The sequence below is a fragment of the Tachysurus vachellii genome, chromosome 17 (genome assembly GCF_030014155.1).
Source record: "Tachysurus vachellii isolate PV-2020 chromosome 17, HZAU_Pvac_v1, whole genome shotgun sequence".
NCBI classification, from domain to species: Eukaryota; Metazoa; Chordata; class Actinopteri; order Siluriformes; family Bagridae; genus Tachysurus; species Tachysurus vachellii.
The window spans coordinates 18,796,242-18,816,065 of NC_083476.1; the positions used below are offsets into that span (position 1 = coordinate 18,796,242).

General features: G+C 40.8%; 1 protein-coding gene across 3 annotated transcripts in view; it reads left to right on the plus strand.

Moving 5' to 3' along the window:
* The window catches only part of tenm2b (teneurin transmembrane protein 2b), a 308,065-nt gene that overhangs the window by 271,634 nt on the left and 16,607 nt on the right, over positions 1 to 19,824 (plus strand). For all 3 annotated transcript variants that reach the window (XM_060890770.1, XM_060890768.1, XM_060890769.1), the window contains 6 exons: positions 1,976 to 2,077; positions 5,384 to 5,578; positions 9,023 to 9,223; positions 10,286 to 10,471; positions 14,442 to 14,588; positions 18,252 to 18,462. In XM_060890770.1, the coding sequence (XP_060746753.1) occupies positions 1,976 to 2,077; positions 5,384 to 5,578; positions 9,023 to 9,223; positions 10,286 to 10,471; positions 14,442 to 14,588; positions 18,252 to 18,462 (1,042 nt within the window). The remainder of the gene's footprint in view (positions 1 to 1,975; positions 2,078 to 5,383; positions 5,579 to 9,022; positions 9,224 to 10,285; positions 10,472 to 14,441; positions 14,589 to 18,251; positions 18,463 to 19,824) is intronic.

The window sequence follows — 19,824 nt, forward strand, 5'->3', positions numbered from 1 at the left end:
CGGAGAGGAGGTCTTTTACTGCAAACAAAGTTAAAAAAGAAAACGCTGAGTCTCTGACTTGGCGTCGTCAGCCAGAGAAGGCCTCAGCTCTCACATTCACACTGAAGGCGTCAGTGCCAGTAAACTGAATGCAGACTGATGCAGAAAAAGGAAGATTTTTGCTGTAAAAAAAAGGCGAGGGAGTGGAGAATTTTTAAAGGCCTGCTAATAAAAGAGGAGATATTAATAGAAAGAGTTAGCAGTCGGTACTGATTTGGAATTTCTCAGTGTCCAGGGTTTAGAGACGTCCCAGGAAAACTCTTAGTTTCTTAGTATTTGGCCAATTCACACACTCGGAGGAGTGTGCGGTTTACCCTCTTCCTCATACGTCCATAAATATAACATCGTCTTTTTCAAATATTTTCCGTCAGGTTTATTTCAGCGTCTTGTGCACCAGCACAGCTTTTTCTACGTTCTTGAAAATGTTTATTTAAAAGCCGATCGAAATTGCCATCTTACTTCATGCATATTTAACTCAGGCTTTCAAACACGTCTAACCCTGAGAGGTAGACGTAAGTAGATGCAGGAATGAAACTGTAATATGTATGCAGTTCCATAAATTTTGTATCGTGACAGCTCAGTGTTAGCATTCAAGCTAGTTCGTGCCACCCAAGTTAGAAAGGTTAGCTGTTAGTTAGTCTTTGTTTATTTTTTTCCCCATCTTCCCTGGGTCTGTAACATCTGGAACTCGAATCAGTGTGTGATTTGCGAATCTTTTAAATTCGTACGTTAAGTAAACGTTTGCTTTTTTACCTTAACTTGAGAGCAGAATCTGAAGCTGCCTCAGCACCAGAGTATTTATTTAGGTAATAAATGTACTGTTAATTAAGTGTAAGTATTTCTAAACCAGTAATTTATTAGGGATGAGTCTAATATTTATGATGGATGATATTTCACTTTAAATATATATTTAGTTTTTTTGGGGGGGTTCTTTTTTGGGTTGATGTTACAGTCCGGTTTAACGCCGTGCAGAAGATGCTTTAACTGTGCTGTGTTGCAGCTTATAAAATTGCAGCGAGGCTGTTTATTACAGTATTACAGTGAATTACAGTAGTGTGGTTCTACCTGTTCTTAAAGTCAAATGACGCTGAGAAAGCGGTGAGGTTTACGCTTGGGCCTTCATTTCATCAGTGAACATGTGAAGACTTAGTGTTAAATCTGTAATGAACTCAGAAACGACGCTGATCTTTTAGTTCCTCATGAGCTTTTGGTTACTCAATTCTACTGGTCTATAAACTGTTATAGAGTTTTTCCTTGCCTCTGTTGCCTCAGACTCACACATTAGGGACTAACGTTAGTAACCTTAGAGATAAATAGTAAGTTAATTTTAATCTTTACCATGTTTTATTCTGTTCCAATACTTCTGTAAAGCTGCTTTGAGACAATGTCTGTTTTTAAAAGCGCCATAGAAATAAACTGAGTTGAATTGAACTGTGCTGATGATGAGGAAGTGGTAGCTCTGTGGTGTGGTGCTCTCTTTCCACTGGGATAAAAAAGGGGACGGAAATCTAGTCCACAGCAGCAGATGTCTACGTTCGATACTATATAAATAAAAAATAAATAAAATCGGCAACTCAATGCATAATCCTCAACACAGACGTGTCTAAATATTGCTATTGATATTGGCATCAGCTCTATATGCCGTAATGTAAATATTGATCTACACCAGGATATTCCTTAAACATGAAAGCTCTTACATCCTGGATGAATAATAGTATGGATATTATTATCCTGATGCTTATTAATCCGAGACCACCACCTCCTGTCAGTTCTGCTTTTAAAGATTTATGCTGAAATTTTATGGCTTATTAGAGTAATAAAATTCCTCTTGTTTCAAGTACAGGCAGGAAAATTTAAACAGCAGGGCCCTGCCCACTTCCTCGCTGTCGTTAATCACTGCGCGTCATTAACACACTTCTGTTTCAACATCACACAGATTCTGTGCAAGAGTGTCCGCAGAACTGCCATGGCAACGGAGAGTGCACATCAGGAGTGTGTCACTGCTTCCCTGGTTTCCATGGGGTGGACTGCTCCAAAGGTACAACTCAAAGAGCATCTATTATTATTATTATTATTATTATTGTTATTATTATTATTATATATATTAATACCGATAATAATAACAACAACAAAAATAATAAGAAGAATAAGAATAATAACAGCTATAATAATAATAACGGTAATAATAATCATAATAATAATATTATAAATAGTATTATTATGATTGTTGTTGTTATTATTATTATTAATAATAATAACGATAATAATAATACTAATAATAATAATAATAATGTTGTTATTAATATTACTTAAACAATTTAATAAAAAAATATTATTGTCGTTATTATTGATATTATAGCCATAATAATATTATAATAATAATGTTTTATTACTATTATTATTACTGATATTTTCTTGTTGACTTACATCCATATTGTTGTTGTTATTGATGTATAATTTTGAATTTACATGCGCATGGGCATTATTTTAAACTTTAGCTTAGACTAGTCAGTAATAGTTAGTCACCTGACATTAACAGCACAAGCGACGATTAAACAGAGTCGCCAATTTTAATGATTCTGTTGCTGGATTTGGCTCTTTTTTAAACCCTCCCCACCCCCACCCTTTTTTTTTTAATCGAGAGAGTGACAAATCGAACAGACTTGTCACATAACAGCTGTCCTGCTCTCAATTCAGCTCTCCAACTCTGTGGAAAAAATAATCCCAGTGCCTGCAAATGAAAGATTACAGATGATTGAAAAAAAATATTTCAGATAAAAATAATCCCGCGTGAGGCAGCATGGAAAAACTGTGGCACTTCGAAATAGAGGACTGCTGTGATCATAAAAAAATAAATAAATCAGGTAAAAAATATTGTCTCTTGCTCATATATGTAAGAACACATAGAATAAAAGGCTGATGGTGGTTAGAACTAATTAATTACGCATCACGTCGCCTCAACCATCCTATCGACCTTGTATCGTTTATTATTATAATCTGAATAACATTAAATCCATAAATAATATTCCATTTCTATTATTTTATATGAATACATTTCCACACTGGTCGTTACTGATACTTTATTTTCTCTGCTTCTTGAAAGAAATTAAAGATTTGTTTTTTAATTCAAAGTTATAATTTATTCGGATTAAAATTAAATTCTATTCAATCCGAAGTTTCTGCGAAGTGAGAATCTTCGGTAAATGTAACATGGTTTGGTATGCAAATGATCATGACTAATCCATGAATATGCAAATTAGTCTACGGCATCATCTGGAAAGTTCTGGCCACTTTTTTAGGCCTTCACTTACACTTTTTTGCTAGTCAGCCAGCATGGCACCGATGCAATATAAAAGACATTGTAACACAAGTTAACATCATAATGTACACAGTTTCTAATTGCATGCAGTCACCCTCAGTGTTTGGTATCTGAGGTTTGCACTGGAGCTTTATGGCTAACGATGCTAGCGAATTTAGCTTACAGTGGATCCTCATCCTCACTGTATGGTGAAATGAAAACTCCCTGGCTTCAGACTCCATCATGTTGTTTATTACATTCACTTTAACAGCATTTAACAGATTACGGACTTACAGAAGTGCTTTAGCAGCTAGCACAAGTGCCATAGCTCTGTTGAGTTAGCACAATAAGTTAGCAACAAAAAAAGGTGCACTTTCAGTTTTTTTTAGCGCTTAGTGAAGAGGTAGGTGTGTAGATTGGGTTTGAATACAGCCAGTGAGTCAGCGAACGTTGCTTATGTGATGTGTGACACAGTGTGATTTACTGTTGTTTATGTAATGAACAAAAGCAGAGCTGACAGCCGACAAAGTAGCAGCCATCTTGCTGACAGAATCACTTTCCTTTCCACAGGAACAGGGAGGCACGTGTTTTATATAGTACACTTATTCAGTTCATTAACTCTACATAGACTTCTTCTGTTGATGATGGAAATTAATATTACTGAGTTGATATCTGTACTAAATGCTAAAATGCTAATCTTACTCATAACCCGGCTTAACAGCTAATCAGAGCTAATATAGAATAAAATAAAAGTCTTTACTGATCAGATGTATTTGGGTTTGGTGGAAAATTGTGTACATTTTTTTTAATCGTAAAACTTTTAAGTTTTATTTCAATAATTTTTCAGTAGACTGTTAGGTTAATACTGAATACAGCATGTGAGATAAAACGAGAAAGAGAGCAACAGAGAGAGAGAGACACAAAACCAACAAACAGAGAAAGAGAGACCGAGAAATGTACACACAGAGAAAGAGAGACAGAGAGACACACACAGAAAGAGGGATACACAGAGAGGGGAGGATACAAAGATAGAGAGACACAAACAGAAAGAGAGACAGACAGAAAGAGACACACAAAGAGAGACAGAGAGAGACAGAGAAAGAGGGATACACAGAGGGGGAGAGACACAGAGAGAGATGCACACACAGAAAGAGAGACAGAGACACACACACACACACACAAAGAGGGATACACAGTGAGTGGAAGAGACACAGATAGAGAGACACACACACAGAAAGAAAGAGAGACAGGGAGACACACACAGAAAGAGAGACAAAAAAGAGGCACAGAGAAAAGGGGATACACAGAGAGGGGGAGAGACACAGAGGAGAGAGACATACTGTACACACAGAAAGAGAGACATGGGGAGAAAGGGGGATACACAGAGGGAGAAGAGGCACAAATTGAGAGACACACACAGAAAGAGAGATGCAGAGAAAGAGACATACAGAGAAAGACAGAAACATGTACACAGACAGAGGGATACACACAGAGAGGGAGAGACATATAAAGAGACACATATACAAAGACAGAGACACACAGGCGAAACAGGGAGAGACTGAGGGAGAATCAAAGAGAGATACACATGGAGAGAGAGAAACAGATGCAGAGAGAGACAGACAAACAGACAGAAAGAGAAAGACAGGGAGAGAGTAACTAGAGCCTTGTGTCCTTTATGTAGTGCAGATATTACTCCGTCTCCTTGGTTTAATAATAGATGAGAGGATGAGTTGTATTTCCTTCATGTCGTATCTGTGGGAGTTGCTGAGTGTTTGTTTGTATGTGCTGTGTTAATGGTAGCACACATAAACACTCTCTCTCTCTCTCTCTCTCTCTCTCTCTCTCTCTATCCGCTCTCACAAACACCGATATTACGATATGAATAAGAAATAACTTCCCACCACCAGATGTTTGTTTAAGTGATGATCCTCTATGACTGCGCAGTAACTCTTCAATTCTCTGACTCCACCTTTTTTCAGCTCTCTGCTTTAATGAAGCTGTTTCTTGTCTTTCGTCTGTTTCTTCTCGTCTCGCTTTGTGCTGCAGCGGCGTGTCCTGTGTTGTGCAGTGGTAACGGCCAGTACAGTAAGGGAGTGTGCGTGTGCTACAGCGGCTGGAAGGGGCTGGAGTGTGATGTCCTGACGGCGCAGTGCATCGACCCCGAGTGCGGCGGCCACGGCACCTGCAGCCATGGCACCTGCACCTGCGCAGCCGGATACCGCGGCGAGAACTGTGAGGAAGGTGAGAGTGTGCACTTGGGTTATTCCCTGTGATAAACATCTGTACTGCACTGACACACCTGACAGCTGTTACATTTCCATTCTCTCATTTCCTCTTTTCTTCTCCTTCGTTCTCTTCCTGTACTGTCTCCCTATGTACATCCCTTCCTGTTTTCTTTCCTCTTTTCTTCTCCTTTGTTCTCTTCCTGTACTGTCTCCCTATGTACATCCCTTCCTGTTTTCTTTACTCTTTTCTTCTCCTTTGTTCTCTTCCTGTACTGTCTCCCTATGTACATCCCTTCTTGTTTTCTTTCCTTTTTTCTTCTCCTTCGTTCTCTTCCTGTACTGTCTCCCTATGTACATCCCTTCTTGTTTTTTTTCCTTTTTTCTTCTCCTTCGTTCTCTTCCTGTACTGTCTCCCTATGTACATCCCTTCTTGTTTTCTTTCCTTTTTTCTTCTCCTTCGTTCTCTTCCTGTACTGTCTCCCTATGTACATCTCTTCCTGTTTTTTTTTCCTCTTTTCTTCTCCTTCGTTCTCTTCCTGTACTGTCTCCCTATGTACATCTCTTCCTGTTTTTTTTCCTCTTTTCTTCTCCTTCGTTCTCTTCCTGTACTGTCTCCCTATGTACATCTCTTCCTGTTTTTTTTTCCTCTTTTCTTCTCCTTCGTTCTCTTCCTGTACTGTCTCCCTATGTACATCTCTTCCTGTTTTTTTTTCCTCTTTTCTTCTCCTTCGTTCTCTTCCTGTACTGTCTCCCTATGTACATCCCTTCCTGTTTTTTTCCCTCTTTTCTTCTCCTTCGTTCTCTTCCTGTACTGTCTCCCTATGTACATCTCTTCCTGTTTTTTTTCCCTCTTTTCTTCTCCTTCGTTCTCTTCCTGTACTGTCTCCCTATGTACATCTCTTCCTGTTTTTTTTCCCTCTTTTCTTCTCCTTCGTTCTCTTCCTGTACTGTCTCCCTATGTACATCTCTTCCTGTTTTTTTTTCCTCTTTTCTTCTCCTTCGTTCTCTTCCTGTACTGTCTCCCTATGTACATCTCTTCCTGTTTTTTTTCCTCTTTTCTTCTCCTTCGTTCTCTTCCTGTACTGTCTCCCTATGTACATCTCTTCCTGTTTTTTTTTTCTCTTTTCTTCTCCTTCGTTCTCTTCCTGTACTGTCTCCCTATGTACATCTCTTCCTGTTTTTTTCCCTCTTTTCTTCTCCTTCGTTCTCTTCCTGTACTGTCTCCCTATGTACATCTCTTCCTGTTTTTTTTTCCTCTTTTCTTCTCCTTCGTTCTCTTCCTGTACTGTTTCCCTATGTACATCTCTTCCTGTTTTTTTCCCTCTTTTCTTCTCCTTCGTTCTCTTCCTGTACTGTCTCCCTATGTACATCTCTTCCTGTTTTTTTTCCTCTTTTCTTCTCCTTCGTTCTCTTCCTGTACTGTTTCCCTATGTACATCTCTTCCTGTTTTTTTCCCTCTTTTCTTCTCCTTCGTTCTCTTCCTGTACTGTCTCCCTATGTACATCCCTTCCTGTTTTTTTTTTCCTCTTTTTCTTCCTATTGCTTCTTATTTCTTATTATACTTTCCTCGTCCCCAGCCTCTTGTTTTTTCTTTCACTTTCTATTCGTCCTATCTCTTTTTTACTGCCCTTTTTCTCTTTCACCACTCTTTTCTTTGTTTTTTTTTATCTGATTGTTCTTTTCCTACTCTTCCTTTTCCTCCTCCTCGTCTTCCTTCTCTTCTCTTTCCGTTCACTTCCTCCTCACTTCCTTTCCCTTCTCTTTACGCTTCTACATTTCCTCTTCTACTTCCTCCTCTTAACTTTCATTTGCTCTTTCTCTTCTTCCCCTACTTTTTTCTCTTCCGTTTCCTCTTCCTCCTGTTTTCTCCTCTCTTTTCCTCACCCCGTCTTTCCTTTTCCTTTTCATATTTCATATTCCCTCTTCTTCTTCTTTTTCTCTTCCTCTTTATTTTCCTTATCCCTGTCCTCTTAGCTTCGCTTTCCAGTCACTTCCTGTTTTTTTATTCCCACTCTACTCCATTTCCTCTTCCACCTTTCTTCTCTTTTCTGATTGCATTTTGTTCATTACTTTTCACCTTTTTTCACATTTAATGTATCTAAACAGCTTGATGTCTGGAACAAATTGACTCGAGAAGATATTTTAATAGAGACACAACATAAACATTTATGTAACATAAAGACACAATGTTACAGGTATTTTGGGTTACTTCCTTTCGCTCAGCTGTTGAACGTAGCTACATGCTGTAATTTTTGCCTTGTGTTCAGAACAAAACGAACGTTTGGTTTTACGGTCAGTTTAACAACCTCGGCTTGACGAGGTTCCACAGCGACTCACTCATAACATCTGCAGTCTCAGTTATCGCCTTCTAACACAAACAGGAGTTTCCGTATCTGTGTTGTATTATTAGCTCGACCGCTGGGGTTCATACATCATGAGCCGTACAAAGGGGATTAAATTGGTCGTATTGATCAGGCTTTTAAAGAATGGACCTGAAAGGGTCTCGCTTACTACAACGCTCCTGTAAGATCTCACTCTTTCCTGTTTTCTGGCACGGGAAAGATCTCAGAAGTCAGTTTGAAAGAGCGACATGAAAATAAAAGAAAAAGAAAAAAAAAGAAGGCCAGTTTTAAGGAAGCGTGTTGATGTGCAGAGGCCAAGATGAAAAATGATCTTCAGAGATATTCCAAGCATCATCTCTTTTCATTCACTTCCTCTTTCTCCTCCCTTTCTCTCCCTTCTCATCAATCTCTTCATATCCTCTTCCACTTCTCTATCTTCTCCAGCTCTTTCTCTTCCGTGTGCACTTTCTCTTCTTCTCCTATTTTCTACATTCCCTTCTTCTGTCTTCTTTCTTCTCTTCTTTCCTGTATCTTTATTCTTTTCTCCATTCTCTTCCTCTTCCACTTTCTCATGTCTTTCCTTTGACTTCTTCTTTTTTCTTTCTTCTTTTAACTCCTCCACATTTCCACTTCAACTTTATCCCTTCAACCCCTTTCTTTCTCTCGTATGTTCTTTCTCTTCTTCCTCTTCTTTTTTAAGTCCTATTCCTCTTCCAATTTCTCCTCTCTTTTCCACATTTCCTTCTCTTCTCTTCTCTTCTCTTCTCTTCTCTTCTCTTCTCTTCTCTTCTCTTCTCTTCTCTTTTCCACTTCCTCTTTCTCATCACTTTCCTTCCACTTCCTCTTTCTCATCTCTCTTCTTCCACGTCCTCTTTCTCATCTCTTTCCTTTCACTTCCTCATTCTTTCCTCTTCTTTTGCACTTTTTCTCCCGACTCCTCTTTCTTGTCCTCTCTCTCCTTCTTCTTGTCCTGTCTCTCTTTCTTCTACATTCTCCGCTCTTTGTTCTCTCTTCTTCACTCTTCTGCATTTTCTCCATTCCACTCTTTTTCTCCATTCTTTTCAGACTATACATGTCAGACACCAGCCGACTCACTCTTATTTCTTTCCTTCTCTCAGTGGATTGTTTGGATCCGACGTGTTCCGGTCACGGGACCTGTATCTCAGGTCAGTGTCTGTGTAAACCGGGCTGGACCGGGCCTCTGTGTGACGTCCCCAGGTCTCAGTGTCCCGAGCAGTGCCACGGCCACGGCGCGTACAGCACAGAAACGGGTCTCTGTACCTGCGAGCCCAACTGGATGGGTCCGGACTGCTCCACAGGTCAGTGCTCACTCCTCCTTTATTTATCTTTCACTTTCTCATTCCTCATTAATGCTTTAATCCCCTTCTCTTTCTTTCCTTTCCTCGTTTTCTTCCATCTTCATGTATTCCTTTTCTGTCCTCATCATTTTTACTTTTCCCTTTTTTCCTACCTCTTCTTTCTCTTTTCTTGCCGTTTCCTTCGACTCCTTCTTTTCCCCTTTGTATCATATTTCTCACCTCTTTTCCATTTATATTTTCTTTTTATTCTTTTTTCGATTTTTTTAATTTCCTTTTATGCTGTCCTTGTTTTGTCTTTTTTTCCCCTCTATTTTTTCTTTTTTCTTTTCTTTCTCATCCTAAAAGTTTTCTACTTTTGTCTATTTTCTCTTTCTGCATTTCTTCCTCTTCCTTTTGCTCTCATCATTTTTACCTTCTTTCTCTTTACTTGCCATTCTTGCCCTGCTTTTCTCCTTCTTCTGCTTCCTCCTCTTTCTCATCTCCTTCTTTCTCTTCTCTTCTCTTCCTGTTTCACTTTCTTTTCCTGTTTCTTCTTATCTTCCACTCCTCTCTGTTCTCGTCTTCTCATTCCCTTCTGTCCTTATCTTTTCCTCTTCTTCTTTCTCATATTTTCTCTTCCATATCCTCTTCCTGACTCTTATTATTAACACTTTCTTTGTTGTTCTTTATATTTATATTTATATATTTAACTTTTACTTGCTTCTCTTCTCTTCCTAGTTCTGTCCTCTTTCTTATCACCTTTTCACATTATTTTCTCCTTTCCTATCTTCTTTTATCTACTCTCCCTTTCTATGGTGCTTTGGGGTTCTCTTCTTCCTCTCATCTCTAACTTGTACTGTACCTCTTCTCTGCTCTTCCTTTGCTCTGTCTTGTGCTTAATTATTCTCTTCCTCTTTATCTTCTTTCTATTTCTCCTTTCTTTCTATTCGCTCTACACTCTTTTCTTTCTTGTATACCTTGTTTCTTTGTCACTTGCTGATCTCTGGTCTCTCTCTCTCTCTCTCTCTCTCTCTCTCTCTCTCTCTTTCTCTCTGTGCTCTCTCTCTCCCACTCTGTGTGCAGAGGTGTGTTCTGCAGACTGCGGGAGCCACGGTGTGTGTGTGGGTGGTGTGTGTCACTGTGAGGAGGGATGGGCAGGTGCTGGATGTGATCAGAGGCTCTGTAACCCGCTGTGTGTGAAACATGGCACCTGTAGAGATGGCAAGTGCCAGTGCGAGCAGGGCTGGAATGGAGAGCACTGCACCATCGGTAAACACACACACACACACAAAAAGCATCCATATAATATAGGCAGCTGTTGAATGAATGATTGAATGTTTTATGAATACAACCAGTGTTGTAGATGGTTAAGCGACTGCCCTTGTTTCAATTTTTGTTGGTGGTGGTGGTGGTGGTGGTGGTTAAATGAGAGGTTTATTAGTGCACATTAATGCATTCTGACAAACTCAGAGGCCACATCCCCTTTACTAGGACTGACAGACAGAGGCCACATCCCCTTTACTGGGACAGACAGAGGCCACATCCCCTTTACTGGGACTGACAGAGGCCACATCCCCTTTACTGGGACAGATAGACAGAGGCCACATCCCCTTTACTGGGACAGATAGACAGAGGCCACATCCCCTTTACTGGGACAGATAGACAGAGGCCACATCCCCTTTACTGGGACAGATAGACAGAGGCCACATCCCCTTTACTGGGACTGACAGACAGAGGCCACATCCCCATTACTGGGACAGATAGACAGAGGCCACATCCCCTTTACTGGGACAGATAGACAGAGGCCACATCCCCTTTACTGGGACTGACAGACAGAGGCCACATCCCCTTTACTGGGACTGACAGACAGAGGCCACATCCCCTTTACTGGGACTGACAGACAGAGGCCACATCCCCTTTACTGGGACTGACAGAGGCCACATCCCCTTTACTGGGACAGATAGACAGAGGCCACATCCCCTTTACTGGGACTGACAGACAGAGGCCACATCCCCTTTACTAGGACTGACAGATACAGAGGCCACATCCCCTTTACTGGGACAGATAGACAGAGGCCACATCCCCTTTACTGGGACAGATAGACAGAGGCCACATCCCCTTTACTAGGACTGACAGATAGACAGAGGCCACATCCCCTTTACTGGGACAGATAGACAGAGGCCACATCCCCTTTACTAGGACTGACAGATAGACAGAGGCCACATCCCCTTTACTGGGACAGACAGAGGCCACATCCCCTTTACTGGGACTGACAGAGGCCACATCCCCTTTACTGGGACTGACAGACAGAGGCCACATCCCCTTTACTGGGAATGACAGACAGAGGCCACATCCCCTTTACTGGGACAGACAGAGGCCACATCCCCTTTACTGGGACTGACAGAGGCCACATCCCCTTTACTGGGACAGACAGAGGCCACATCCCCTTTACTGGGACAGACAGAGGCCACATCCCCTTTACTGGGACAGATAGACAGAGGCCACATCCCCTTTACTGGGACAGATAGACAGAGGCCACATCCCCTTTACTGGGACAGACAGAGGCCACATCCCCTTTACTGGGACAGATAGACAGAGGCCACATCCCCTTTACTGGGACAGATAGACAGAGGCCACATCCCCTTTACTGGGACTGACAGAGGCCACATCCCCTTTACTGGGACAGATAGACAGAGGCCACATCCCCTTTACTGGGACAGATAGACAGAGGCCACATCCCCTTTACTGGGACAGATAGACAGAGGCCACACCTCCTTTACTAGGACTGACAGATAGAGGCCACACCTCCTTTACTAGGACTGACAGATAGAGGCCATGACTCCTTTACTAGGACTGACAGACACAAACACAACTAATTTGAACTAATTTGACCTCTGTTTAAATCATATCTGATCATTTGATTGCATCTTGGGTGAGAATTTGTTACAGTTTTCCATCTTTTGCTAATTACTTATTAAAATTTTGCTCAATAATGATGGAATAATTAAACATGTATAAAGGTCTGCTCTTACAATACACCATATGTCACAGAATTAGGGCATATATTTGTAGATAGATCCCTGTGTGTGTGTGTGTGTGTGTGTGTGTGTGTGTGTGTGTGTGTGTGTGTGTGTGTGTGTGTGAATGAACACACCTTGTGCTAGTCTAGTTGAGATTCTGCAGTACAACTACAGTGTAAATTAGCTGGAATACTAATAACAGCGCTACGTAGTTAGAATACTAATTGGTTGCTCTGTGGTTCAACTCTGTGTGTGTGTGTGTTTGTGTGTGTGTGTGTGTGTGTGTGTGTGTGTGTGTGTGTGTGTGTGTGTGTCTGTGCTATTCTCATGTTTTTTAAAGACAGTAAATGCTCAAGTAGCTCTGGTGGAACACAACCATGCTGAGCAATCTTCATTCTTTAACAAGCTTTCTCTACACGTTCATTTCTCTGTTAAAGGCACGACAAGAGGCTGTTATAGGAGCAAATGCAGGAAAGGGCAGACAGTGACAGTATTTTAGGACTTTAGGTGGTGAAATATGAGTGCATAACCTTTTATTATCTATAGCTGTAGCTCTGTCTATAGATCATATAGATTCTTACAATTATACAGAGACACATTTTAGCCAAATGTTTGTGGACCATCACTTGACCATCACATCCAGATGAGGTTTTTTCCCCAAACTGGCACAATAATCGAGGAATACAACTGTATAGGACTTTATAGGTCTTTCACTGGAGCTACCAGCCTGACAGTGTCCCTGTGCATAAAGCAAGCTCCAGGTAGACATTATGTGTTAAGGTTGGAGAGGATCAACTCCAGTGTCTTGCACAGAGTTGCCCTGACTCAACACCTTTGGGATGAACTTGAACACTGATTGAACCCAAGACCTTCAGGATCCACTATCAACATCAGTGTCTGATCTCACTAAATTCTCTAATACCTGAACGAATAAAATCGCCACGTAATGATCAGGTCCGATTACACTTGACCATGTAGTGTATACAACATTGCAGAACCTACTGGAATATGATCCTGTTCTAAATTGTGTAGCTATTTAACCAGTTAAAAGCATTATAGACACAATAAATAATAGAATATTACCCTAGTATTATTAGCCTGCCACAAATATGCCGTGTTTAGAAACAAAAGGTTTGAAGAAATATTCTGCTTTTGGCATTTATACCACCACCATCAATATGTGATGTGACACAAACACACAGTTCTGCTGCGGTGGGAAAAAAATCGAAAAAACTTTTAACTTTTATAGTATTATACTACAGCATTTGGTAAATCTGCCCTTTTTAACTGAAAGATCTTTAGTATTTCAGTCAGGTTCATTTAATTAGTCACAAAATGAGCAATCTATTAAATAAAATCACTGTATGAGCTGTACAATTAAATTGAGAAGCTCAACACGCTCATGCGTTTTGGGTGGACGCCAAACAGCAGTTGGAGAAACGACAGCACAGATTTGTTATTTTAATCATTTAACACACCGTCAACTAAAACTGCACTATTAACAACCTTGCCGTATAATACCATATTGACACAGAAAAGTATTAAAACATATTAGTAATGGGGCGAATGCATTTTATCCATTTATTTATCTTAATGCTGTAACATTTTTTTGGCTGTCACATTAATGTCCCTGAGCTCATAGAGAAGCTAGTAGCTTTCAAACAGAAATGGAGAAAATGCATGAATCTGATTGGTTAAGCCTGTTTGATGATGAATATACTGTTAATGAACTAACTCTGGGAAGCTGATGTGGTAGCCGAGTGGTTAAATCGTTGGACGACTGATTGGAAGGGTGTGAGTTTTAATTCCAGGTCCACTAAGCTGCCACTGCTGGGCCCCTGAGCAAGGCCCTTAACGATCAGTTGAATAAAATGAGATAAAGATATAAGTCGCTCCGGATAAGAGCGTCTGCCAAATGCGATAAACGGAAACGATGATTTTGTTGACCTTCAGTGAACAAACAGTAAACAATGCTGTGAGGTTTGCATATATATCATTATGATACATGTCTAATTTTTGTTTATGGTAACCACCAAATATGAACATGTTTGTAAAGTTTTCATGAACCATAAATTCTGATCCACGTTCATGTTTTGTTCAATTCAGGTTTTTGCTTCATTATCTCATTGTTATGGGATCGTTTGGCAGATGTAATCTGCTACAACTCAAAATCAAATTTAAAGTATTGATCTATCGGTCTCTTCATTTGTCTCATACAGACGGATGTCCAGGCCTGTGCAATGGTAACGGCCAGTGCATCATGGGTCAGAACAGCTGGCGCTGTGAATGCCACACTGGCTGGCGGGGAACAGGCTGCAGCGTTGCCATGGAGATCTCCTGCAACGACAACAAAGACAACGAAGGAGGTGAGAATCAATTTCAGCCCGCAATTAAGACGGAACCCAGAGAAGCGCTCGAATCGTACAGCAAGACACTGTTTCTGTGGAGGAATTCGATGAGGTTTTATTGCATAGGCATTCAACCATGAGATAGATCCCTAAAGGGAAATTGAAAACCTGCTCCATGGAAACGACGTGTGTAATATATAGTAATGTGAATCAATGAAATCAATACAGGTCCTTCTCATAAAATTCTTCTCCGAATGCACAGTGTTGAAAATCTCCAGAATGTGGCAGAATGTTGCGATCAAGAAGCGCACTGGAGCACACCGCTGCTTCTTCAGACAGGATGAAATCTGTGTGATTGCATGGCCACAGCTCACATTTCCCTAGAGCCCATATTACACTGTCCATCTTTATTCCACCTCTGGTGCACTGCCATCCTAGTGAGAACGAATCGATGTCCTTTCCTCCTTCTGCTTTGGTAAAAAAGGAATTTTAAACACACTCTAAGAAGTCTACACTGTAACTGATACCAGATACCACATTAACTTTCCAATAATTACAATTTTTGCAACAAGTTTTGATGAACTAATTTGCAAAAAATTATAATGATAGTAGTTCCATATAAAGAATAATGCATCATAGTTTTTTTCCATTTATTTATAGTTCATTTATTCATTCATTCATTTCTACCGCTTATCCGAACTACCTTGGGTCACGGGGAGCCTGTGCCTATCTCAGGCGTCATCGGGCATCAAGGCAGGATACACCCTGGACGGAGTGCCAACCCATCGCAGGGCACACACATACACTCTCATTCACTCACACACACACACACACTACGGACAATTTTCCAGAGATGCCAATCAACCTACCATGCATGTCTTTGGACCGGGGGAGGAAACCGGAGTACCCGGAGGAAACCCCCGAGACACGGGGAGAACATGCAAACTCCACACACACAAGGCAGAGGTGGGAATCGAACCCCCAACCCTGGAGGTGTGAGGCGAACGTGCTAACCACTAAGCCACCGTGCCCACCTCCATTTATTTATAGTTCATTATAATATGTAGGAACATCATTATGGTACATTATAGCAGCTATAAACGCTAGTTCTTTCTGCTGACACACTGGCACTGAAACTTGAGCTGAACTCATAAACATTAGCTTCCATAAACATTAACTAAAAAAATACAATGATTTCTTTATATTTAACATGTTTATTATTAAACCTAGATTATAAGAGCGTCTGCTGTACTAGTCTCTAAGAACGATTAGTTGTAGTAATAAAGATTCCGTATTAGATCGAGCGCATTAATATAGCATTGTCAGAGCTACTGCTTAAGAAAAATAAACAACACTTTCTGACCAATCAGAATCGAGCATTCAGGAGCGCTGTGATGTAATATTACAGAGCAGTTTTTACAGTCATTTTGTAGGATCCTTGGTAGAAACATCTAGAAAAGTGTAATATCCAATAGTTCTAAAAATAAAATGAATATTCATATTATATTCGTAATATATCATGAATATAGTTCATTAATATTCACGTATTCACTCGTCACGTTAAGACGTTTATTCTGGTCAGAGTTGTGGCGGATTTGGTGCCAAACCCATCTAAGTTCGGGTGCAACATTCAGCCCTACGTGATTTTAGCATAACAGGTCTACCGATCATTTCATGAGGTGGGAAGAAACCGGACAACTTTTGAATTTCCCCCTGGTAATCACCATTATGCTATGCTACGATTTACATTTCCATCAAATTATAGTCGCAGAGCTCAGCGTTAATTGGTGTTCACATAAACCAAAGCTCCCTTGAGCCGGCCTCCAATTTAGCCCCTGGGTTGCGCTAAGAGATTAAACCGTTTGTCCTTCACATCATTTCTACTTTCTCTCTCTCTCTCGTGCGCTCTCTCTCTCTCTCTCTCTCTCTCTCTCTCTCTATCTTTGTCACAAGCACATGTATTTCCTTTTCTTCTCACGCCCTGTTTTCTTTTTCCTGCTACAGGGGAGTTACTTCAGAGAAACCGTACAGATCAGACACATCTGAGTCAGAAAGTACAAAGGCTAGTAAAAGTCGTTGGCAGTGAGTGTTTGTTACATGTTACAGACAGATGGGACCGGTGTATTTGGGGAATGGTGCTTAAAAAGAGTATGTACAGACAGAGAGAGAGAGAGAGAGAGAGAGAGAGAGTATAAAAGACGAAAAGCCCCTCTGGATTGTGAGTGATGTTCTCCATGACTTTGATGTAAATTTGATAGAAATGATTAAAAAAAGACAGGAAAAGCAGGGTGTCTGTGAAAGAGAGGCTGGGTTTGAGACAGACAGAAAGAGAAAATCCGAACTAGAACATCATTAAGTAAAGGCGTCTTCTCATTACTGTCTGCTGATCTAATTACAGCCATAGAAGCAAACACTCTCTTTTGAGTTCTGATTTATTTAGCAAAATTTTTTTAATCTTGTTATCGGCTTGTCTGACTTCACATCTAAGCAGCGCGGTTTTGAAAATCAAGAGAAGATTGACACAGCGTCAGCTTTTAGAATCAGATGGCTGTAGAGGTTAAATCCACTAGCCGGCCACTCTAATAGGAACACTCGGAACCCTGCTCGTTTGTTCTTGCAAAATCCGTCCAGCCAACCGTACGGCAGAAGGACAGTATAAAAGCATTCAGGTACAATGCAGGTTAAGAGATTCAGAGGGAAAATGTCAGCTTTGTCACTTTGTGACATCCTGGCGTTGTTTTTGGTGTTAAAGGTCTCGCTGCCGATCTCCTGGGATTTTCACACACAACAGTGAGTACACTTTACACAGTGTGGTGCAAAAAAACCAAAAATAAAACATCCAGTGACTTGTACTGGACTGACTTGTTTAAGCTGGATACAGCAACTCAAATAATCGTTCTTTACAACCGTGCTGACCAGAAAAGCATCCCAGAACTCACAAGGAGTCCAGTAGTTCATTCAGTCATATCTATCTCAGCCTATCTCAGGCGTCATCGGGCATCAAGGCAGGATACACCCTGGACGGAGTGCCAACCCATCACAGGGCACACACACACTCTCATTCACTCACGCAATCACACACTACGGACAATTTTCCAGAGATGCCAATCAACCTACCATGCATGTCTTTGGACCGGGGGAGGAAACCGGAGTACCAGGAGGAAACCCCCGAGGCACGGGGAGAACATGCAAACTCCACACACACAAGGTGGAGGCGGGAATCGAACCCCCAACCCTGGAGGTGTGAGGCGAACGTGCTAACCACTAAGCCACCGTGCCCCCTCGAGTCCAGTAGTGAGTCCCGATTTTCTAACGTGGCTCCAATGGACACAGGTTCAGCCAAACTGGACAATTATTCGGAAATATCAAATTGGAAAATTAAACAAATTGGTAGAATCTGGTCTGGTAATCACCTGATTAATGTGATCAAGGTAAAACATCCCTGGCTGGTGAGTTACAGATCCAAGGCTCTTGCTTGTTTCTTTAGAGTTATATGTGTTTAGGTTAGGGTTAATGCTGACAGGACTATTAGTTTCTTTGCAAGACATTCCAACAAATTCTCCCATATGATATGTTCAGTAGCCATATTTCATAACATTTGTTTCCCCCCAAGGGTGCCAATACTTCTGGAGCTGAAAGCATATGGTATTAAGATAAATCATCTTTCTTTTCTCCATTAAGATGGCCTGGTTGACTGCATGGATCCAGACTGCTGCTCTCAGAGCCCCTGCCTGAGCAACCCGCTGTGCCGCGGATCACGTGACCCGCTCCAGATCATTCAGCAAAGCCAATCAGCCGGCAAACACGTCAGCTCTTTCTACGACAGGATCAAGGTGCTGGTGGGAAGAGACAGTACTCACATCGTACAAGGAAGCAATCCGTTCAACGCCAGGTAACTTCTGGCTCTTATTACTTTACAAATTAAGCGGAGAAGTGAATTTGGTGTTGGTCTTGGAGCAATCGTTAAAGTGTCTGGACATGTATTAAAGTGTCTAGATTGTGTAACACACAGCTACCTTGGGAGGAAAAAAAAAAAAACAGGACACTCGCTGAAGAAATTGAGGTCAGACAGCAGACCTGAAACATCACATCATAAACCAGATGACAGCTTCACAAAGGCTAATTAAAACACCTAGAAGCGATTACGCACTAAGTAAACGCTATGACAATTAAAAAAACAACAACAAAAAAAACGCATGCTGGATATCGACCAACACACTGCTTCACTGTTTCATGTTATCCTCTTCTTTTTAGTCCTTTAGCAAACAGCAAATCCGTGACTAAACCCTGCCGTCTTCTTCCTGCCGCCGCGTTTCACTCCATCGTATTAATTTTACAGAGCTCGTACATTTTTGCAAATATGTTTTCATAATAGTTCAGCTTTCATGTATTTTGCAGGAGTTTCTCTGCTGTTTTTTTCTCTCTCACACATTTCCACTGCTGTTGTGTGTAACACAGATCCATTTTAGCAATGCGAAATGGAATTTGATGGGTCCTCGCACACACACACACACACACACACACATACACACACACACACACACAGGATGTTTTCAACTTTTGTGTAGTGCGGAACAGTAGGAGAGCAGTTGGCATGCTTTTATTGCTTCAGCAAAGCACATGAAAGCACATAGAGAGAAGGCTTAGGTTAAGTTAAATAATATAATTTCCTATTTTTTATTATTTCTTTTCATTTCCTTCTTGTGCGATGCGGAAAACGGTCAGTAGAAAATCAAATAGTTTTATATACCTATTTATATTTATGTATTTTAATTGCATTTTCATTTATTTGAATTGTCTTATAGCTCGTTTTGTTCACCTACCTTTTAAATCTCATAGCTCATGAGCAAAATTTCTGAAGGCCCCAAGGGATCCACACTTCTCCTCTCCTCTCCATTCTTCTCCCTAATCTTTCAATTTCTACTTCTAATTTTTTTATATGCTGCTGAAATCTATGTGCAGGAGCTTAACAGGACTATAAACCCTCAGGAAAGATCATGAGGTCTTATCTATGGCCTAAGAAGAATAAAGGGACAATCTATTACACACACACTCTTAAAGACAGACGCGCAGCTGCACGTGTGTGTACGATTCTGTGGAGGTTTTCTCCTGAAAATATAAAAGATGTAACACAATGTTAAATGTTAACATGTTGACCTTTTACTGACCAAAGGGTTGTAAGTTCAAATCCCACCGCTGCCTCTGTAGGGCCCTTGAGCAAGACTCTTAACCCTGAGCTGTATAAATGTAAGTC